This window comes from Oncorhynchus gorbuscha, linkage group LG14 (assembly GCF_021184085.1).
Source record: "Oncorhynchus gorbuscha isolate QuinsamMale2020 ecotype Even-year linkage group LG14, OgorEven_v1.0, whole genome shotgun sequence".
NCBI lineage: Eukaryota > Metazoa > Chordata > Actinopteri > Salmoniformes > Salmonidae > Oncorhynchus > Oncorhynchus gorbuscha.
In genome coordinates this window covers 35,676,525-35,700,708 of record NC_060186.1, presented here as the reverse complement: position 1 = coordinate 35,700,708, position 24,184 = coordinate 35,676,525, and the positions used below count along the sequence as shown (strand labels likewise).

Below are 24,184 nucleotides of genomic sequence, written 5' to 3'. Positions count from 1 at the left end.
TTAAGATGTTAATGGGGGACTTTGAGCAGTTCTGGAACGGTTCCGGCTGACATTTGTGTACAAAGCGCTCTGAACGTCGTAGGGTCCCGTGCCCTTATACAGTGCCTTCGGAAAGTATTGAGACCCCTTGACTTTTTTCACATTTTATTATTTTACAGCCTTATTCTAAATGTATTTTTTTTAAATAATAATCCTCCTCATTCTACACACAATACCCTATAATGACAAAACAAAAACATTAAAAAAGAATCTAAAAATAAAAAACATACCTTATTTACCTTTTGCTATGAAACTCAAAATTGAGCTCAGGTGCATCCTGTTTCCATTGATCATCCTTGAGATGTTTCTACAACTTGAATGGAGTCCACCTATGGTAAATTCAATTGATTGGACATGTTTTGGAAAGGCACACACCTATCTATATAAGGTCCCACAGTTGACAGTGCATGTCACAACAAAAACCAAGCCATGAGGTCAAAGGAATTGTCCGAAGAGCTCCAAGACAGGATTGTGTCACCACAGATCTGGGAAAGGGTACCAAAAACATTTCTGCAGCATTGAAGGTCCCCAGCAACACAGTGGCCTCTATTATTCTTAAATGGAAGATGTTTGGATCCTCCAAGAGCTGGCCACCCGGCCAAACTGAGCAATCGGGGAGAGGTCAGGGAGGTGACCAAGAACCTGGTGGTAACTCTGACAGAGTTCCTCTGGAAATGGGAGAACCTTCCAGAAGGACAACCATCTCTGCAGCACTCCACCAATCAGGCCTTTATGGTATAGTGGTCAGACGGAAGCCACTCCTCAGTAAAAGGCACATGACAGCCCGCTTGGAGTTTGCCAAAAGGCACCTGAAGACTCCAGTGGTGGATGGTGACATTTTGGAGTATGGGAGACCATGGTATAGGCACAGAACGCATGGAGACAAGTGTCTTTCAAATGTCGTCAAATAATTTTAACCTAAAGCATTTAATAAAGACATTTATAGTACAATATTATGGGGAAGGGATCACAGCAGTGATTGCATGAGGGAGGGTATGAGTTAAGGTGTTCAGAGGCTTGACTTCAGTGCAGGACAGGATTTGACACTACACAGTTAGACAAAATAATAATAATAATAATATATGCCATTTAGCAGACGCTTTTATCCCAAGCGACTTATAGTCATGTGTGCATACATTCTACGTATGGGTGGTCCCGGGGATCGAACCCACTACCCTGGAGTTACAAGCGCCATGCTCTACCAACTGAGCTACAGAAGGACTAAGAATGAGTTAGTCCAAGCAAGGAGTAAAATCATTGATGTGTAATAATGTGATTGTGTATGTGATTGACTCTACATATAGTAATGAGGGAAAATTGACAGGTCTACTCAGTGCTTGGAGAGGAAACATTCAATGTGCCAGTGGATGAGACATGGCTTCAGTTCATGTCAGGAGAACATTGACAATGGTAGTGGAGTGGTCATCACCTCTTAATCCATGGGACTTAGCTGTAAATACAAATAGCAGATACATTCCAATTACAGCTGTGCCATCGTAGGTTTGGGCACGAGTTTCTCAATGAAGTTAAACTCCGACATCTCAAAATTCATAAAGTCAAACACAGACTGCGCATCTCGCCCATTTGACACCTCAAAGTAGCCCAAGACTCATTCCTGAATAAAGCCCTGTTCATCTACATACCTGACAATAACTGTCAACTGCAAGCAGACTGGTGGCACCATAGGTCCCAGAGCGGTGGGGAAATTTTTACCCCCTGGGGCCTGGAGTTTTTTTCCTTCGTTTTCTCCTTATGTTAACATAACTAGGAAAACTCTGGACCCTATAATGTATGACAGTGATTAATCAGTTGTAAAAAGTTTTATATGGGCTATGTTGGGACTGGTTTTTCATAATCAGCAATGAACCCATTCAAACTGCAGCTACCTTATATTTGTTCTTATAAATTATATTTCGACTAGATCAGGAGGGGGATTTCCTCTACCCAGACACATAGACAACAACTGATAGACAATAGAACTCACAGGGCTGAGCTTGCATTATGCATGGGTGTATCATTCTGGCCTATGCAACTGTAGGCCTTAAAACATTTACTCACATCTGTTGTCACAATTATTGATTAATTTAGGCTTAAAATCGTATAGGCAGCCTAGCCAACCCAATTTGGAATATAATCTACATTTGATCACATTCACATTTTTTCCTGACACACAAATGGACTATAAATTACCAATTAGTTACCCTGACCAGACGGACTGGGCGCATAGGCTGTATGCAGCTGCTCTTATTAGTAGTCTACAGTTGATCAGATGGAAAAATTGTTGTTTTCATCCCATACAGCATGTCAGATTTCTAATGTTTAGGTATAGCCTAGGCTGCTGCAACCTTTGTCATGAGTTTTTGCTTGTGTCTGTCCGGAGGGATTGTGTTATCTTTGCAAAATAAATACCGGAGGAAAGTGGAAAGCCTACTTCATCGCACGCGGGAAAAAAATGCACTGTGTCAACCTCTCTCTTTAATCTAACTTTTAATGGATGATGCGATTGTAGCTATCAAATCATTAGGAATTATTTTAGACATCCCAGAAAAGACAATCAAAAGTTCAATATGTTCAGCAAGTAAGGCATCGCAACGTGCAATTACCTCTGCAAGTTGATTGTTATTGCCCTTGTTGGCGGAACTTTCTCCCTCGTCGTGTCCTCTAAAAGCAAGTTCTTGCATGCCTAAAATGCAGTGGCGTTGATGAGCCGCTTCAAAACATTGCTGCGTCTTCTTACTTTCTTGTGTTGCGCAGTTCAAACCCGCAGACCTTCGTCATAATCAATGCAGCTTGAATCGGATGTGGTCATTTATATGCTCCCTTTTGTTCTGCCGTTTGCTTAACGATCGATGTTCTTCAGGTCACTGTACCCACCTTTCAGGTCACTGTACCCACCTTTCCACCAAGGCGCAGACTTTCCAAAAAAGCAGGCAAGACCAGCAATACAGGCAGCTTGATGAAAGGCTCCCTGTTAACCAGATATACTTTTGATACCAGTTGGTAATGAATGCCCTCACCCTTTCATTCTTCATGAAACTGATCTCAGGCAGAGGTCGGCCCTCACTTTTAATTTGCACCTTTTCCGTACACTCCAGAGAATGAAAAGGGTTCTTTAACAAAAAGTCTGCAACATTTTCGGCAGCATTGGCCACTCTGGCGGAGAAAACTGCACACTTGCGCTGATAGCTATAAGGTGGGTACAGCTAGCTACTAAAGTTAGCAAGACACATTTGTAAATTAGAATTTGTTCTTAACTGACTTGCCTATTTAAATAAAAGTTAAATCAAATAAACATTTAAATAATTGCACTAACTGGACACACAAATAAAGAATAATAATATCCCCAAAATGCTCAACTATCACTCTTCACTCTTAATCTCTGTCCAGCAATGTCACCAAGCTTCTCAACACATAGAACCCATAATGCTCTGTGGTACAATCCCAACACATTCGCTTGTTCTCTGATCCTAATTCTATGATTGAATGGAAAACATGTCAGTTCATATTGCAAAAGCTTTGATTGGTTGGAGGACGTCCTCCGGAAGTGGTGATAATTACCATGTATGTCTATGGAAGGGGGTGAGGCCTACAAGCCTCCTGGGTTTTGAATTGAAATCAATGTAGCCTGAGAAGGACGGAAGCTAGCTCTCCTCCGTTTAAACCATGGTGCTAGCCCAGACAGTGTTGTTGAAGTTACACTGTTTTGCAATGGTCTACTATATTTTAATCAATTATTTGGTGACTTATATTTAGTATAGACTAAAGGCTGTAATCGCTGCCAAATGTGCTCCTACAAAGTACTTAGTTAATGTTTTTTTATACATGTGCAAACATTAAAAAAAAAATGTTTTTGCTTCATTCGTTGAGAGCCCAACAACAAAAGAGACCATGGCCTTTTATAGCAAAGACACACCCCCTTCAGTCTACATGACAAACAACAGATGAATGGAATGGGTCACAAAGTTACTAATAATTCACAGCAAACAGTATCTGCTGTAAATGCTGTCCTCATTGTGTAGAGACAAGGGTCTGGCCCCGAGCCATCTCTCCCTGGTACCTTCCAGTCAGGCACACAGACACTAATCATGCTAGGGAATGCAGTCTTCATCACCAATCAATCGTAAAATCCGCTGTCAGTGTTAAATCTTCTTTAGGCCCACTTTCAGTAGAACACACAGACATGAGTGTTCTAGCAACCCCTTATTATGTTGCATAAAACAACCATTTGATGCAATTACAGTATTATAACAATCTTGCAATTTTGCTCTCACATAGAATTGAAAGACCACCATTTTGTCTTGGTTACCGAGAGATGAAGTCACTTTGTGCATAAAGCTGAAGGTGTAACAAGTCTGAACACATTTCAATGGCGTCTCTGCGCTCCTCAGTGGATGTTTAGGAGAAAATTCCCTGTCAGTTACATTAAATAATTGCACTGTCACTAAGTATGATCATATTTATTATAAGCAATGTGAAATCTTAGTTACTTGTTTTAATTAGATTTTTACTATATTTAGAAAGACTTTAAGGCAATTCAAGACCTATTGCCCCACTTTTGTTGAATAGGAAATAAATCTTATTTTCATAACATTTGAACTATTTACTTGAGCTTGTGTCTTCAGCAAAAAAAAAAAAATCTAATCCAGAAGGCTGAGTTTCAGACCTTTTGTAAAACTATGCAACATTACCAGTTATTGTTTATGGCTATCTCATAAATTATTTAGGCGGAAATAAAAATGTAGCACATGCAAAAGGTTAATTGGGGTTCAGCGGTTGGTTGTGTTGTTGTTTTTTGTTGCTATATACATTACACATGTTTACTCCACTGTTATGAATAGCATGTGTCAATTATTCTTGTGAAAGTGCATTCATTTTGTTTTTGTGTTTTTTTTAGACCATTTTCATTGGTTATGGACCAGGGCTGAAATATAAGACTAACGTTGCACCTTTTGAAAACATTGAAGTCTACAACCTCCTGTGTGGTAAGCTTGTTAGTCAATGGACCGTTTAACATGGGCGCAGGGGGCAATGTCCTCTTGCATAACTAGAAACGATTAGCCTGGGTGCCAGTCTGTTTCTTCTCTTGCCAACAGAGTGGAACAATATCTAAACATACTGGTAACCAGGCTAAGAAAGGATTGCTTTTCTAAAGTTAAACCATTCCAGCAGCCAATCTGGTTTTACACTCATTATGATGTAATTTCAACCACTTTCATGCAGAACTGGAGTCCACTTTTCTATTTCTCAACATTGTGATAAGTTTCAAAGAGGATGTACTAGTTCAGCAGGTGCGAGTCCATAGTCCTAACACTGCACCTGCCGTCTGCAAGACACATAGCTGTTATGTACAGTTAGCTAACTAAGTTAGAGAAAATACCTTTTCAAGTCTAATCTCTTTTTTTCTCTTTCTCTCTGCCTGTCAGATTTGTTGGACATTCCCCCTGCTCCTAACAACGGGACCCACGGGAGTCTGAACCACCTGCTGAAGAACCCTCCCCACCTCCCTGTGTACCCAGCTGAGCTCTCCTCTGACTCCACCTGTGAGGCGAGTGGCCCTGCCCCCTCTGACAATCTGGGCTGCAGCTGCAGCGCCCGCACCAAAGCAGCGGTACGACCAGGGAGTACAGTCGGGGGTGGTAATCAAACTCACATCCTCCCTAATGGAGCAGGGATGGGAGGGGGTCAGAGGGTCTGTCCTGTCATTCACTTCCCTGGGCTATGTGGGACGCTAGCGTCCACCTCGCCAACAGCCAGTGAAATTGCTGGGCACCAAATTCAAAACAACAGAAAACTCATAATTAAAATTCCTCAAATATACAAGTATTATACACAATTTTAAAGATAAACTTCTCGTTAATCCAGGCAGAGTGTCTGATTTCAAAAAGGCTTTACGGTGAAAGCACACCTTGCGATTATGTTAAGTTAGCACCTAGCCACAGAGGTGAGAGGTGTCACAAAAGACAGAAATAGCGTTAAAATGAATCACTAACCTTTGATGATCTTCACCAGATGGCACTCCCAGGACTCCATGTTAGACAACAAATGTGTGTTTTGTTCGATAAAGTTCATCTTTATGTCCAAAAACCTCATTTGAAATGGGTGTGTTGTTTAGAAATGCATTGTCTCAAACAAACATTCGGTGAAAGTGCAGAGAGCCACATCAAATTACAGAAATACTCATAATAAACATTGATAAAAGATAAAAGTGGTATGCATAGAATTATAGATAAACTTCTCCTTAATGCAACCGCTGTGTCAGATTTCAAAAAGGCTTTACGGCGAAAGCACACCTTGCGATTATGTTAGGTCAGCACCTAGCCACAGAAAAACACAGCCATTTTCCAAAGAAGGAGAGGTGTCACAAAAGTCAGAAATAGCGTTATAAATATTCACTTACCTTTGATGATCTTCATACGGAATGCACACCCAGGAATCCCAGTTCCACAATACATGTTTGTTTTATTCAATGAAGTCCATCATTTGTCTAAATACCTCATTTTTGTTCGCACGTTTAGCCCAGTAATCCAAATGCTCAATGCGTGATCGCTTAGTTCAGACAAAGTCAAAAAGGTTATATTACAGTTCGTAGAAACATGTCAAACGATGTATAGAATCAATCTTTAGGATGTTCTTATCATAAATCTTCAATAATTTTTCAACCGGACAATTCCTTTGTCTTTAGAAATGAAAAGGAACGCAGCTAACTCTCACGGCCACGCGCATGACTCAGCTCATGGCATTCTGCCAGACACCTGGTTCAAACAGCTCTTATTCGCTCTTCCTTCACAGTAGAAGCCTGAAATAAGGTTATAAAGACTGACATCTAGTGGACGCCTTAGGAAGTGCAATATGACCCCATAGACACTGTATATTGGATAGGCAAAGACTTGAAAACCTACAAACCTCAGATTTCCCACTTCCTGGTTGGATTTTTTCTCAAGTTTTGGCCTGCCATATGAGTTATGTTATACTCACAGACATCATTCAAACAGTTTTAGAAACTTCAGAGTGTTTTCTATCCAAATCGAATAATTATATGCATATTCTAGCTTTTGGGCCTGAGTAGCAGGCAGTTTACTCAGGGCACCTTATTCATCCAAGCTACTCAATACTGCCCCCGAGTCCCAAAGAAGTTAATGCTCCAAATCCTCAGTATTAATCATACTTATCCTCACTTTGTATGATTGATAACCCAGCAGCACTCATTAGAAGGACATAAGTTGACTAATTGAAATATACACGAGACCCACTAACATGCTGAAAATGCCTGTTTCAGGAGGAGACTATGAACAGGCAACTCATCAAGGCTAATTCCAGTGAGTACACACTGTTGTCTATTTTTAATAGCGTAATCATGGATCTATTTTCTAATAGATTTCATTTTTAATCAAGCCCTCCCCTCCCTCAGATTCCGGAGCCAAGGCTCTTCACCTACCGTATGGAATCCCTCGAGTTCTCCAGGAGAATGCAGACTACTGCGTGCTTCACCACGCCGACTACGTCAACGGTTACAGCAAAGATATTCTCATGCCGTTATGGGTCGCCTATACAATTAACCCACTGGTGAGTCGTTTTCTTTTTGTGTGAGCGACCGCTGTTCAAACCATGTGTGTGTTAGCCTGCTAAACTAAACCCAAGGTATTGGCTCTGGTGAGCTAATGTAAGTCTTCCGAATCTTAACAAATGTTTCCCATCATGCGAGCGTAGTTCTGAACCATCTCTGAACCATTACACTTTCTTTTATGTCTAAAGATAGATAGCGTGTCGTGTTGGAGATGCATTAGCTGTATTTGCTGCTCTCTTGTTAGTGTTTTGGCTAGGACATGAGAGGTTGTAAAACTGTGTGAAGGGCAGAGCTGCCGCCCAGACCCTGCTAGCTGGCTGTAGATCTTCTCCACTCGTGCTGGCTTTCACAGCATCTTGTGTTACTCATTATGTGGTGAGAACCTCACCATAAATCAGTACTGAGAGCTGATTTTAATAGAGAGAGGACGTCGCTCTATAGTTAAAGAAAAATATATACTATCTCAGGCTTTCGCAACATCCTCCTTTTATTCCATCTACTATCTGTCTAAAAGGAAGGAAACAACTACATGATGTATGTTTTTTATGCTTTTATTAACTAAGCAAGCAGAAAAGCACTACCATACACGGAGTATATAGAACATGAATCCTTAAAAGTCTATTGACACACCATAAGTAGCATAATAAAAAAAATCTCCATCAGTATAAGCTAGAGAGATTTTTGCATGGACTACGTCTCAATCCACTGCATCTGCCAATGTCGGCCTTCCACATCTGTGGTGGAGGATAGCCAAGCTACAGCAGTGTTTATTAGACCATGAGACATCCTGAAAATCAGTCTTTTCAAGAAAACGTCTGTAGCGTCCGAAATATCTACAAACTGTTAAGACTATTCTATGGAAACGGGAGACTCTCACGAACACGATGGTGTTCTCCGTTTTGCTCTACAACCCCCACAAATGTCACGGGACTCTTCTGAAGGTAGACAAACGGATGGAAGATATAGGACAGACACTTCAAAACCTTATTCCTTAGGATTTATTTTGGCATTAGACATGGATTTTGTATCTGTGCCATTCAGATGGTGAATGGGCAAGACAAAATATTTAAGTACCTTTTTTAAAATGGGTATGGTATTAGGTGCCAGGCGCACTGGTTTGTGTCAAGAACTGCAACGCTACTGGGTTTTTCACGCTCAACAGTTTCCAATGTGTATCAAGAATGGTCCACAACCCAAAGGACATCTAGTAACATGACACAACTGGGAGAAGCATTGGAGTCAACATGGGCCAGAATCCCTGTGGAATACTTTCGACACCTTGTATAGGGCAAAAAGGTGGTGACGAAAGAAACAAACTCCACACAACTTGTACATGATCTCAAGAACTGGAATCATTAAGCAGAAATAGTGTCTCTAACACAACCTCTTTCTATGTCTCTCTCTCTCTCTCCCCGTCTCTCCTATCAGAACAATGTCCAGCCACTGAGTCCAGTAGCAGAGGCATGTGTCCGTACAGATGTCCGTGTGGCACCGCTCTCTAGTCAGAACTGTGTCAGATACAGGGATAACCCTGCCCTGTCCTACGGCCTGCTGCATCCACCCAGTAAGTACATAAGGACGTTTTTTGTTTGTTAGAGCCCTATCACCTATCACCTCCCTCACACCCTTTGCTAAATACCACATTAGTGTACATGCATAGCCAGCTGTGCAGCAGCTGCCAATGCTTGATCAGGAATGTCTTATAAAAATTTGAAAGACCAGTTGATAATTAAAATCAATTGAAGTTTTTAAAGTGTCTGCGTTTTATTTAAGTTAGAGATTTTATGTTAATGTTTCTATATGCAGATCTGGGTGCCAATGGAACAGACGCAGAGTCATTACTTACCAGCAACATGGTGCCCATGTATCCTGCCTTTAAAGGTGAGCAGGTCAGGCTAGCTGGCAAAGAGACAGAAAAGTATCCAGTGCTATGCAATAGCTCAAACACTCAATAGGGTATTTTTGTTTTCTTATGGAGATGAAGCTTCAGGAAATAACTTTCCACAGAAGGGGTTTAGGACTAGCCATCGTGACAGTGTCTCTTTGCATGATGTATGTATTAGAGGTTGACCGATTAATCGGCATGGCCGATTTAATTTGGGCCAATTTTCAAGTTTTCATAACAATCGGTAATCTGCATTTCTGGATGCCGATTATGGCTGATTACATCCACGTGGAGACTGCGTGGCAGGCTGACCAACTGTTACGCGAGTGCAGCAAGGAGCCAAGTTGCTAGCTAGCATTAAACATATCTTGTAAAAAACAATGAATCTTAACATAACTAGAGATTAACTACACATGGTTGATGATATTACTAGTTTAACGAGCTTGTCCTGCATTGCAAATAATCAATGCGGTGCCTGTTCATTTATCATCGAATCACAGCCTACTTCGCGAAATGAGTGATGAATTAAGAAGCGCATTCCCGAAAAAAGCACTGTCGTTGCACCAATGTACCTAACCATAAACATCAATGCCTTTCTTAAAATCAATACAAAAGTATATATTTTTGAACCTGCATATTTAGTTAAAAGAAATGCATGTTAGCAGGCAATATTAAGTAGGGAAATTGTGTCACTTCTCTTGTGTTCCAGTGCAAACAGAGTCAGAATATATAGTGAGGCAAAAAAGTATTTAGTCAGCCACCAATTGTGCAACTTCTCCCACTTAAAAAGATGAGAGAGGCCTGTAATTTACATCATAGGTACACTTCAACTATGACAGACAAAATGAGAAAAAAAATCCAGAAAATCACATTATTAGTCAAATTATGGTGGAAAATAAGTATTTGGTCAATAACAAAAGTTTCTCAATACTCTGTTATATACCCTTTGTTGGCAATGACAGAGGTCAAATGTTTTCTGTAAGTCTTCACAAGGTTTTCACACACTGTTGCTGGAATTTTGGCCCATTCCTCCATGCAGATCTCCTCTAGAGCAGTGATGTTTAGGGGCTGTTGCTGGGCAACACAGACTTTCAACTCCCTCCAAAGATTTTCTATGGGGTTGAAATCTGGAGACTGGCTAGGCCACTCCAGGACCTTGAAATGCTTCTTACGAAACCACTCCTTCGTTGCCCGGGCTGTGTGTTTGGGATCATTGTCATGCTGAAAGACCCAGCCACGTTTCATCTTCAATGCCCTTGCTGATGGAAGAAGGTTTTCACTCAAAACCTCACGATACATGGCCCCATTCATTCCATTACACGGATCAGTCGTCCTGGTCCCTTTGTAGAAAAACAGCCCCAAAGCATGATGTTTCCACCCCATGCTTCACAGTAGGTATGGTGTTCTTTGGATGCAACTCAGCATTCTTTGTCCTCCAAACACGACGAGTTGAGGTTTTACCAAAAAGTTATATTTTGGTTTCATCTGACCATATGACATTCTCCCAATCTTCTTCTGGATCATCGAAATGCTCTCTAGCAAACTTCAGACGGGCCTGGACATGTACTGGCTTAAGCAGGGGGACACGTCTGGCACTGCAGGATTTGAGTCCCTGGCGGCGTAGTGTCTTACTGATGGTAAGCTTTGTTACTTTGGTCCCAGCTCTCTGCAGGTCATTCACTAGGTCCCCCCGTGTGGTTCTGGGATTTTTGCTCACCGTTCTTGTGATCATTTTGACCCCACGGGGTGAGATCTTGCGTGGAGCCCCAGATTGAGGGAGATTATCAGTGGTCTTGTATGTCTTCCATTTCCTAATAATTGCTCCCACAGTTGATTTCTTCAAACCAAGCTGCTTACCTATTGCAGATTCAGTCTTACCAGCCTGGTGCAAGTCTACAATTGTGTTTCTGGTGTCCTTTGACAGCTCTTTGGTCTTGGCCATAGTGGAGTTTGGAGTGTGACTGTTTGAGGTTGTGGACAGGTGTCTTTTATACTGATAACAAGTTCAAACAGGTGCCATTAATACAGGTAACGAGTGGAGGACAGAGGAGCCTCTTAAAGAAGAAGTTACAGGTCTGTGCGAGCCAGAAATCTTGCTTGTTTGTAGGTGACCAAATACTTATTTTCCACCATAATTTGCAAATAAATTCATTAAAAATCCTACAATGTGATTTTTTTTCTCATTTTGTCTGTCATAGTTGAAGTGTACCTATAATGAAATGACAGGCCTCTCTCGTCTTTATAAGAGGGAGAACTTGCACAATTGGTGGCTGACTAAATACTTTTTTTGCCCCACTGTAGGACTTGTTTTTACTGTGGATATAGATACTTTTGTATGTTTCCTCCAGCATCTTCACAAGGTCCTTTGCTGTTGTTCTGGGATTGATTTGCACTTTTCGCACCAATGTACGTTCATCTCTAGGAGGCAGAACTCGTCTCCTTCCTGAGCGGTATGACGGCTCCGTGGTACCATGGTGTTTATACTTGCGTACTATTGTTTGTACAGCTGAACGTCGTACCTTCAGGCGTTTGGAAATTGCTCCCAAGGATGAACCCTTGTGGAGGTCTACAGTTTTCTTTCTGAGGTCTTGGCTGAATTCTTTTGATTTTCCCATGATGTCAAGAAAAGAGGCACTGAGTTTGAAGGTAGCCCTCGAAATACATCCACAGGTACACCTCCAGTTGACTGAAATTATATCAATTAGCCTATCAGAAGCTTCTAAAGCCATGACATCATTTTCTGGAATTTTCCAAGCTGTTTAATGGCACAGTCAACTTAGTGCATGTAAACTTCTGACCCACTGGAATTGTGATACAGTGAATTATAAGTGAAATAATCTGTCTGTAAACAATTGTTGGAAAAATTACTTGTCATGCACAAAGTAGATGTCCTTACAGACTTGCCAACACTAAAGTTTGTTAACACGAAATTTATGGAGTGGTTGAAAAACAAGTTTGAATGGCTCCAACCTAAGTGTATGTTAACGTCCGACTTCAACTGTATGTGTCTTGATTCGATGAGGTTCAGGTCATCCACAAAGGCCCAGGAGTTGGATAGCGTATCATCTGATGCACCATTGACGTGAGCCACGAATACATTTGGACCAATTGTTGTGCCCTGGGTGGAGGCCATAGATTTATTGGGCCCAGGATAGAGTCTCATGGTATTTTGTCACTTGGCTACGGACGGAATGGAAGTTACAAATCCATGGCATGATCTCTGGTCTGACAGATACTTGCAATGGTGTGATCCACAAGATCAAAGACCTTGTTTTCGTCTGTCAGGATCCATGTGCTGGAAGTGCCTCTGGTGTGTGCTGTTCTGTACAGCTAGTCTGCAATGTTTACAAGGCACTGGGTGGTTCAGCATCCCTCGAGGCATCCAAACTGTTGGTTGGAGATGGTTATTTTGGGTATCCTGTGTTGCCCATTCAGCAACAAAACCTTCACACATTTTTACCAGAATAGGAGTGAGTGAGAGGGGCCGCAGCTGGTCAAGGCTCAGTAGATTACTTTTTGACAGGGGGTCCGCTATTGAAGATTACTGTCAGGGGGAGGGATATTTCAACTACAAATTTCCTGATGAATCTGGACCTGGGGCTTTTCTGGTTGGAACGGAGAGTAGTCTCCCGTGCATTTCCTATTGTTCAACAGTAGGGAGTGGCATAGCTGGCAAGAATGCAGGTAGGTCTGACTGGTTTAGTGGTGGTAATGATGTGGTGACCGATGAAAACTTGTCATTTATAGCATTGGCAATGACAGAATGGTTGTCTGGGTTGAACCCGATGGAGATGGTCTTTTTAGTGCTGGTCAGGGATTTAATTTGATGGTACCATGTGGCTGGGATCTCCCTCTTCTTTTTGGGGAGGATTTTGGTGTGGTAGAATGTTGATCTTGCTGCTTTAATTTCATTTTATTTTTTTATTTCACCTTTATTTAACCAAGTAGGCTAGAACAAGAACAAGTTGAGAACAAGTTCTCATTTGCAACTGCGACCTTTCTGTCTGCTTTTTAAATCAGCTCTTTGAGTCTAAGTGAAATCCACTCCTTATCCTGTGCATCAGTGGAGGATGGTGGGAGGAGCTATAGGAGGATGGGCTCATTGTAATGGCTGGAATGGAATGATGGGACAAGGTCAAACATGTATTTGATGTGTTTGGTACTTTTCTATTCATGCCATTACTGTTAGCCTGTCCTTTTATAGCTCCTACCACCAGTATCATCTGCTGTGCATGCATCCTAACCACCTGTTTTGGGAAGTAAACTGCAATGATGTGATTCAGGGTGTTATAGAAGTTGTCTGTTTTCTCCTGTGCTCTCCACATTTGTTACTTTCGGACATTTATGGAGGGAAAACGAATGGAACAGACGGTGACCTTCACGCTGTTGAAAACAGGAATAAATCCAAAACTGAGACTTGAATGCAAAATAAAGATGTTTATTAAAACATCATGGTGCCTAAAAAAAATCCTAGTGCATAATGAAAAGTGAAAACAAAACACAAACATTTCGGCTTCAGGCCATGATCAGTGAATATCGTCGGCACACGTACTTGAGGCCTCATTTATCAATATTGCATAGAAACTATTCTAAAATACTACTTATGAATATAATTTGTAATGTTGGTACACACTGTTTTTACGCACACCGTTAGGAGATTGAGAAATACCAATTGGTCTCAGTACTCATGCAAGACCTCGGCTATTTGCATTTCAAAATGCCTCTAATTAGCCATATATGGTCAAAATCTTCCCTTGAAAGCCCCTGGGGAATATACAATCTGCGTTGTGCAGACCTCACTACCCTCTGGAGAGCCTTACGGTTGTGGGCGGAGCAGTTGCCGTACCAGGCGGTGATACAGCCTGACAGGATGCTCTCGATTGTGCATCTGTAGAAGTTACAGTGCTTTTGGCGACAAGCCAAATTTCTTCAGCCTCCTGAGGTTGAAGAGGCGCTGCTGTGCCTTCTTCACGATGCTGTCTGTGTGGGTGGACCAATTCATTTTGTCTGTGATGTGTACGCCGAGGAACTTAACTTACTACCCTCTCCACTACTGTCCCATCGATGTGGATAGGGGGGTGCTTCCTCTGCTGTTTCCTGAAGTCCACAATCATCTCGTTTTGTTGACGTTGAGTGTGAGGTTATTTCCTGACACCACACCGAGGGCCCTCACCTCCTTCCTGTAGGCCGTCTCGTCATTGTTTACCACTGTAGTGTCGTCCACAAACTTGATGATTGGGTTGGAGGCGTGCATGGCCACGCAGTCGTGGGTGAACAGGGAGTACAGGAGAGGGCTCAGAACGTACCCTTGTGGGGCCCCAGTGTTGAGGATCAGCTGGGTGGAGATGTTGTTACCTACCCTCACCACCTGGGGTGACCAGTCAGGAAGTCCACTACCTAGTTGCACATATTGATTGAATATGTCCGTAAACACACCAGCCAGCTGGTCTGTGCATGCTCTGAGGGCACGGATGGGGATGCCGTCTGGGCCTGCAGCCTTGCGAGGGTTAACACGTTTAAATGTTTTACTCACGTCGGCTGCAGTGAAGGAGAGTCTGCATGTTTGGGTTGCGGGCCGTGTCAGTGGCACTGTATTGTCCTCAAAGCGGGCAAAAAAGTTATTTAGTCTGCCTGGGAGCAAGACATCCTGGTCCGTGACGGGGCTGGTTTTCTTTTTGTAATCTGTGATTGACTGTAGACCCTGCCACATACCTCTTGTGTGTGAGCCGTTGAATTGCGACTCTACTTTGTCGGAGGGAATAGCTACACTGTTTGTATTCAGTCATGTTTCTGGTCACCTTGCAATGGTTTGCGCTTTCAGTTTCAAACGAATGCTTCCATGGTTTCTGGTTTGGGAATGTTTTAATCATTGCTATGGGAACGACATCTTCAATGCACGTTCTAATGAACTCGCTCACCGAATCAGCGTATTCGTCAATGTTGTTGTTGGACGCAGTGCGGAACATATCCCAGTCCACGTGATGGAAGCAGTCTTGGAGCGTGGAATCAGATTGGTTGGACCAGCGTTGAACAGACCTGAGCGCGGGAGCTTCTTGTTTTAGCTTCTGTCTATAGTCAGGGAGCAACAAAATGGAGTCGCGGTCAGCTTTTCTGAAAGGAGGGCGGGGGAGGGCCTTATATGCGTCGCGGAATTTAGAATAGCAATGATCCAAGGTTTTACCAGCCCTGGTTGCCAATCGATATGCTGATACAATTTAGGGAGTCTTGTTTTCCCAGCTACAATGAATACAGCCTCAGGATATGTGGTTTCCAGTTTGCAAAGAGTCAAATAAAGTTTGTTCAGAGCCATCGATGTGTCTGCTTGGGGGGGAATATATACGACTGTGATTATAATCGAAAATAATTCCCTTGGTAGATAATTCGGTCGACATTTGATTGTGAGGAATTCTAAATCCGGTGAACAGAAGGACTTGAGTTCCTGTATGTTGTTGTGACCACACCACGTCTCGTTAACCATAAGGCATACGCCCCCGCCCCTCTTCTTACCAGAAAGATGTTTGTTTCTATCGGCGCGATGCGTGAAGAAACCAGCTGGCTGAACCGATTCCGTTAGCATCTCTCAAGTGAGCCATGTTTCCGTGAAGCAAAGAACGTTACAGTCTCTGATGTCCCTCTGGAATGCTACCCTTGCTCGGATTTCATCAACCTTGTTGTCAATAGACTGGACATTGGCGAGAAGTATGCTATGGAGTGGTGCGCGATGTGCCCGTCTCCGGAGCCTGACCAGAAGACCGCTTCGTTTCCCTCTTTTACGACGTCTTTGTTTTGGGTCGCAGGCTGGGTCCCATTCCGTTGTCCTGGGTGAAAGGCAGAACACAGGATCCGCTTCGGAAAAGTCATATTCCTGGTCGTACTGATGGTGAGTTGATGTTGCTCTTATATTCAGTAGTTCCTCCCGACTGTATGTAATAAAACCTAAGATGACCTGGGGTACTAAATGTAAGAAATAACACGTTTAAAAAAACTGCATAGTTTCCTAGGAATGCGAAGCGAGGCGGCCATCTCTGTCGGCGCCGGAAGTCTGTATACGCCGGAAGTCACTGCCTGGTATGGCAATTGCTCAGCCTCTGACCGCAAGGCACTACAGAGGGTAGTGCGTATGGCCCAGTGCATCACTGGGGCTAAGCTGCCTGCCATTCAGGACCTCAACACCAGGCGGTGTCAGAGGAAGGCTCCAAAAATTGTCTAAGACCCCAGCCACCCCAGTCATAGACTGTTCTCTCTACTACCGCATGGCAAGCGGTACCGGAGTGCCAAGTCTAGGACAAAAAAGGCTTCTCAACAGTTTTTACCCCCAAGCCATAAGACTCCTGAACAGGTAATCAAATGGCTACCCGGACTATTTGCATTGTGTGCCTCCCCCCAACCCCTCTTTTTTTGTGGTGCTGCTACTCTCTGTTTATCATATATGCATAGTCACTTTAACTATACATTCATGTACATACTAGCTCAATTGGGCCGACCAACCAGAGCACATTGGCTAACCGGGCTATCTGCATTGTGTTCCGCCAACCCCTCTTACACTACTCTCTGTTCATCATATATGCATAGTCACTTTAACCATATCTATATAATTGCATATCACAGACTCAAGCAAGAAAACACATCAGAAAATCTATAAATCAGTACTGTTGACTAACCCCATTCCGTACAAATTTGCGCAACCGCGGCATTAAAACTAATGGGACTGTAGCAACTGTGTTGGCATCAAAATCTGGGGTGTGAACTACGTTTCTATCCAAGCGTTGATTGACATGGTAATTGCACCCATAATGCAACTCATTCTGTGTCTTAAAGCCTCTCACCACCAGGTGTAGCACTTCTCTCGCAGATTAAAAACAAGAAAGGGACAGGAACAGGTTAAGGTGGGATACCTAGTCAATTGTACAACTGAATCCGTGGAGGCTGGTGACTTGACAAATTGAGGAGGATGGGAGACCCACGGTATAGGCGCGGAACACATGGAGACCACAAAGTGTTTCAAAAATCAAAGACAAATGTATTTTAACCTGAAGCATTTAATAAAGACATGTATAGTACAGCATTATGTGGAATGGGAATGAGAAGGATACTTAGTGTTGGAAAGGGATCACAGCAGTGATTGAAGGAGGGTATGAGGTGTGAGTTGAGGTGTTCAGAGGCTTGACCAGTGCAGGACCGAATTTTACTGGGAAGACAAACAATAACACAAGACACCACACAGTTAGACAAACGAGCTAAGAATGAGTTAGTCCAAGCAAGGAGTAAAATCTTTGATGTGTAATAATGTGATTGTGTACAGTACAGTAATGAGAGAAAATTGATAGGGGTACTCACAGTGCGTGGAGGGGAAACACTCAATGTGCCAGTGGATGAGCGGGCATATGATACATCGTGTCTTCAGTTCATGTCAAGAGAAAGTTGACAATGGGAGTGAGTAGTCATCACCTCTAAATCATGGAACATGAGGGGACTTGTCTGTAAATACAAATAGCAGATGCATTCCATTAACGCTGCGCCATCGTAGGTTTGGACAACAAGTTTCTCTATGAAGTTCACAAGGTCAAACAGAGGCTGCACATGTCGCCCACTTGACACATTAAAGTAGCTCAAGAAACATTCCTGAATAAAGCCATGATCATCTACATACCTGACAATAACTGTCAACTGCAAGCAGACTGGTGGCACCATAGGTCAAAGAGAGGTGGGGAAATGTTTACCTCCTGGGGCCTGGAGTTTTCCCTTATCATGTACATACTAGCTCAATTGGGCCGACCAACCAGTGCTCCTGCACATTGGCTAACCGGGCTATCTGCATTGTGTTCCGCCAACCCCTCTTTTACGCTACTGCTACTCTCTGTTCATCATATATGCATAGTCACTTTAACCATATCTATATAATTGCATATCACATGATCAAGCAAGAAAACACATCAGAAAATCCTGAAAAAAACTCCTGGCACAGGGGGGATGAACCCATTCAAACTGCAGCTACCTTATATTTGTTCTTATAAATTATATTTAGACTAGATCAGGAGGGGGATTTCCTCTACCCAGACACATAGACAACAACTGATAGACAATAGAACTCACAGGGCTGAGCTTGCGTTATGCATGTTTGCATCATTCTGGCCTATTTATTTTTATTTTTATTTCACCTTTATTTAACCAGGTAGGCAAATTGAGAACAAGTTCTCATTTACAATTGCGACCTGGCCAAGATAAAGCAAAGCAGTTCGACAGATACAACGACACAGAGTTACACATGGAGTAAAACAAACATACAGTCAATAATACAGTAGAAACAAGTCTATATACAATGTGAGCAAATGAGGTGAGAAGGGAGGTAAAGGCAAAAAAGGCCATGGTGGCAAAGTAAATACAATATAGCAAGTAAAACACTGGAATGGTAGTTTTGCAATGGAAGAATGTGCAAAGTAGAAATAAAAATAATGGGGTGCAAAGGAGCTAAATAAATAAATAAATAAAATACAGTTGGGAAAGAGGTAGTTGTTTGGGCTAAATTATAGGTGGGCTATGTACGGGTGCAGTAATCTGTGAGCTGCTCTGACAGTTGGTGCCTAAAGCTAGTGAGGGAGATAAGTGTTTCCAGTTTCAGAGATTTTTGTAGTTCGTTCCAGTCATTGGCAGCAGAGAACTGGAAGGAGAGGAGGCCAAAGAAAGAATTGGTTTTGGGGGTGACTAGAGAGATATACCTGCTGGAGCGTGTGCTACAGGTGGGAGATGCTATGGTGACCAGCGAGCTGAGATAAGGGGGGGACTTTACCTAGCAGGGTCTTGTAGATGACATGGAGCCAGTGGGTTTGGCGACGAGTATGAAGCGAGGGCCAGCCAACGAGAGCGTACAGGTCGCAATGGTGGGTAGTATATGGGGCTTTGGTGACAAAACAGATTGCACTGTGATAGACTGCATCCAATTTGTTGAGTAGGGTATTGGAGGCTATTTTGTAAATGACATCGCCAAAGTCGAGGATTGGTAGGATGGTCAGGTTTACAAGGGTATGTTTGGCAGCATGAGTGAAGGATGCTTTGTTGTGAAATAGGAAGCCAATTCTAGATTTAACTGCTGTTTGATATGGGTCTGGAAAGAGAGTTTACAGTCTAACCAGACACCTAAGTATTTGTAGTTGTCCACGTATTCTAAGTCAGAGCCGTCCAGAGTAGTGATGTTGGACAGGCGGGTAGGTGCAGGAAGCGATCGGTTGAAGAGCATGCATTTAGTTTTATGCAACTGTAGGCCTTATAAAACATTTACACACATCTGTCATCACAATTATGTTGATTGATTAATTTTGGCTTAAAATCGTATAGGCAGCCTAGCCAACCCAATTTGGAATATTATCAACATTTGATCACATTCACATTTTTTTCTGACACACAAATTAACTATAAATGACCAATTAGTTACCCTGACCAGACGGACTGGGCGCATAGGCTGTATGCAGCTGCTCTTATTAGTAGTCTACAGTTGATCACACGGAAAAGTTGTCTCGTTTTCATCCCATACAGCATGTCAGATTTCTAATGTTTAGGTATAGCCTAGGCTGCTGCAACATTTGTCATGAGTTTTTGCTTGTGTCTGTCCGGAAGGATTTATGTGTCATCATCTTCAAAATAAATACCGGAGGAAAGTGCAAACACCTACTGGAGCGCACGCGGGAAAAAAATCCTGCATCAACCTCTCTCTTTAATCTAACTTTTTTTTAATGGATGGAAGCTATTATTTGTAAAGAATCTTAACGTGCAATACAGGCAACTTGATGATAGGCTCTCTGTTAACCAGCTATACACTTGATACCAGTTGGTATTGAACGCCCTCACCTTTTCATCCTTCTTCATGAAACTGATCTCAGGCAAATGTCTACCCTTGCTTTTAATTTGCACCTTTCTGTTTACCCCAGATAATGAAAGGAGTTCTTAACACAGGAGTTCTGAACCCCCATGATGCTCCGTGGCACAATCCCAATACAATAGGTTAATTATTTGATCCTACATCTATGATTGGATGGACATGTCAGTTCATACTGCAAAAGCTTTGATTGGTTGGAGGACATCCCACGAAAGTGGTCATAATTACCATGCATGTCTACCAGCCTCCTAGTTTTTGTATTGTAGCTGGCTCGACAACAGGACGTTCTTGCTATGCTATTGTAAAGGTAAGGCAGATGGTTATGTTCAAAATTCCACTCCTTTTTGTACCCTGTGCTTGGCATGTAATGCCGATGTGAGTGCCTGAGTTGTTGTGACGTTACATTCCTGTAACAACTTGTGGGGAATTAATCATAAACCGCCAATGTGTTGCTTAATAGAGGGAAAAGTGTGTGCTTCTGGTTGACGTGAAATTGAGATTACCACAGGCTGCGTTCAAAATGGCACTATTCCATTTTATAGTACACTACTTCCATAGGGCTCTGGTCAAAAGTAGTGCACCATGCAGGGGATCGTGTGCCATTTGGGGCGTGGCCGTAGAGTTTGAATCACATAGTGGTTAGTATTGTTTAATATGATGCCACCCTCAGGATTCCATAGTGATCAAAGTGAGAGTGTTGGAGGTTGTGTTGAGTGTTATTGATGCCCGTGGACACCGAGAAATCAAATCCATCATTAAAGGTGGTTTATGAAGTATGATATGTGATTACATTTATTTCCCCCATAAATTGGCCTCCAAGAAGAGGCATTCTGTTGATAACTTTACAGACACTGCGCTCTGGTGGCAGATGGTGGAAGTCGACACAGATCTGGGATTGTATGCAGATGAACTTTTATTGTAAAAAGTATTTTGTCTGGAGGCAAAACTGAGCGATTTCCCCAAAATTGGCTATTGTAAAAACTAATGAAATCAAAAATGTGCTTTTTGGTGTTAATTTAAGATTAGGGTTAGCAGTGAGGATAGATTTTATGACTTTGTGGCTCTAGTGACCACTCTACAGAGCTGCCTCCAGAACAATGAAAATGCTAACCTGTAGTGTCTCAGAGTTGGAGTGCTGTTCCCCCTGTCCATTTCTTCACATTCATTATGATCTAAAAGGGAAAACCTATTCTAGATCAGCACTCCTACTCTAAGACGTTTTGTGAATACAGGCCCTGGATACATTACTGAGTTACTTAGTCAGATATGGGTTGTAAAATCCATGCCTTCACAAATACGATAATATATTTTCAGATGTTTGGATGTACTTCCATGATGTCCTCCTGGTGAAATATTCCCAGCAGCTGAATGGGGTCAATGTTGTCAGTGGACCTATCTTTGACCAGCACTACGATGGACACTTTGATGCTCCCAAAGTTATCACACTGTAAGTGGTCATCAACAATGAGTTTCTTTGTGGGTGTTTTTTTTTTTTTTTTTTCAGTTGTAATCTATTACATGTATTTATTTCAGATTGACATTTAACTCGTTTAGCAGGGGATACAATGCTATAACACAGTATTGACCATGGCCTATTCGCCTCTCTAATTGTATCTCTCTCTATCCTGCAGACACGAGGCTCCCATCCCCACTCACTTCTATGTGATCCTGACCAGCTGTGGGAACTCGTCCTTCTCCCCTGCTGACTGCCAGGGTCGTCTGGAGACCACATCCTTCATCCTCCCCCATAGACCTGACCACACTGAGACCTGTGCTGTGAGTCACATCGGCTGTCTGTCTAGCTGTCCTCTTATTGTTTCCTATAGGGTCACCTGGAATCCTTTTGAGAAAATCTAATGTGATTAGAACCGGGTCAAATAGAGGCTGTATGTTTAACAGTGTTGCTTCCATCTCTCTCGTCGCCCCAATCTGGGCTTGAACCAGGGAACCTCTGAACACATTGACAACTGCCTCTCATGAAGCATCGTTACCTATAGCGCTAAAAAAGCAGCGGTCGTTGCAGAGCAAGGGAAATGACTACTTCACGGTCTGAGCGAATGACTCATCGATTGAAATGCTACTAGTGCGCACTGCTAACTAGCTAGCCATTTCACAGCAGTTGCAAATTTAAAATACTTTTAAATACCACTTGATTTAGTTTGTCCTGTACAATGCAACCAATGAAATAGTCCCAGAAATGCATATTCCGAACTTAATCATGTGCACCACAATTATGTTAAGGTATTTGAAAGTATATGTGTATTTGACCTAGTTCGAGAGGGAATGTTTGCAAAGATGCTTATAATCTATGAATATTATTACAGTGAATAAGCCCTCCTCTCCCTGTCTCCCCAGAATGGCTCAGACTTCCAGTGGGTTCAGAAGTGGGCCGAGTTCCACGCTTCCCGGGTCCGAGACGTAGAGCTCCTTACTGGACTCGGCTTCTACCACGACAGGATATCAGTGGAGGAAACACTACAGCTCAAGACATTTTTACAGACTTTCTAAGATCCCACAAAGTCACGTCAGGAGGGTTTTGGTACTATTGGTACTATCATTTTAGTATTGGGCCTTATTACACAAGTTTGAAGGTAAAACATTTTGGGCTAAATGTGTAGGTCTGGATCCCATGAAACAAAAAGGTGTAATCCTTATATTTAAGTGCATAAAAAGGAGTAAAGAGTTCTGTTTAAGTCAGAAACCGCCTGAAAGACATTTGGCCTTCAATCCCAAAAACTAGCAACATTAAACATACATAAAGACTTTGTGTGGAAAAAGAAAGAAGCCATGGTATGAGTCATGTTATATAATAGACCTTTGTCAGTTTAGACTTTACCAGAACACTGTACCAAAAAGTAATGTACTGCTCTGCTGAATCCCAAACACCACTTGTTCATCCCAGGGAAAAGGGAGGGGAATAGTCTTAGAAAACACTTTTTCATGCCATAGGATTTTATATGACAAAGTGATTATAATAGCTGGGACATTTTCAGGAAATCTCGGACAATCTGGAATGGAAACGTTAGTATCGGCCATTTGCAGAAGGACTGAAACACTGCCATTATTATTTTACTCTTGAGGTGTGATTTGGGGAGTTGGCTGAAAGACATGGCATTTAAGCCAAAATGAGAATTTAGTGAAAAGAAAAAAGTGTTTTTTCTACGAGAACAAACAGAAAATGTTTATGCTCACACTTGCCAAATGTTGTCATTTTATGTTTGACTTGATTATAGTTTTTGTTAATATTGATGTTTTTTATTGCTCTGTAACTGTAAAGTGAAGTTTGTCGGCAACTGGGATTAAATTATTGATAGAACTAGTGTTTTCAGATGTGTTTGTATGTGCTTGTACAGTATATGCATGTGCTTTGTGTCATGACAGAAACTGAAAGTATTACCAAAATAAGCATGACTCTAAAAAATACATACACGATAAAACATCTAGATACAGTACATAAAATCCAATGTTGTTAACGAACATTCCATTCGGGGGCAACACTGTCACAGGGAAAATCTCTTACTGTTAGTTGGTCTTCTACTGACATTCAGAATTGGAAGATTTCAAACACTTTTTCAGAAGTGTGTCTACTAATACATCCACCACAAGCAACTGACAAGTCAAGGGCACTGTGACATGGGTTAACTTAGGTTAACACCTCCCTTATTGTCCAATTAAGTGGCAACGAAGATTGAATTTCTCACACATCTGCCGGGAATGACAGTGGTACATAGTTCCCTACAAAGAAGGGCAGGAATGACCTTGGAGACTCAGTGTCATTTTACACAGCAAGACAACAAAACATCTCACAATGGGATTCCAACAGCAC

The 24,184-nt window shown here is 42.2% G+C and overlaps 1 protein-coding gene and 1 long non-coding RNA gene across 3 annotated transcripts in view; one reads left to right on the top strand and one right to left on the bottom strand.

The window, feature by feature from the left end:
• LOC123994859 (ectonucleotide pyrophosphatase/phosphodiesterase family member 1-like) overlaps positions 1-23,674 on the top strand; it is a 75,244-nt gene extending 51,570 nt beyond the window's left edge. For both annotated transcript variants that reach the window (XM_046297915.1, XM_046297916.1), the window contains exons 17-25: positions 4,934-5,021; positions 5,463-5,647; positions 7,316-7,355; positions 7,448-7,602; positions 9,032-9,167; positions 9,410-9,484; positions 21,673-21,805; positions 21,990-22,134; positions 22,714-23,674. In XM_046297915.1, coding sequence (XP_046153871.1) covers positions 4,934-5,021; positions 5,463-5,647; positions 7,316-7,355; positions 7,448-7,602; positions 9,032-9,167; positions 9,410-9,484; positions 21,673-21,805; positions 21,990-22,134; positions 22,714-22,866 — 1,110 coding nt within the window. In that variant the 3' untranslated portion in view covers positions 22,867-23,674. The remainder of the gene's footprint in view (positions 1-4,933; positions 5,022-5,462; positions 5,648-7,315; positions 7,356-7,447; positions 7,603-9,031; positions 9,168-9,409; positions 9,485-21,672; positions 21,806-21,989; positions 22,135-22,713) is intronic.
• On the bottom strand, positions 17,518-20,521 carry LOC123994860. The gene is made up of 3 exons (XR_006831742.1): positions 20,331-20,521; positions 17,826-17,966; positions 17,518-17,676 (listed from the first exon to the last, which is right to left on the bottom strand). It is a non-coding gene; the product is annotated as an uncharacterized LOC123994860 (long non-coding RNA).
• Positions 23,675-24,184: the final 510 nt, after the last annotated feature.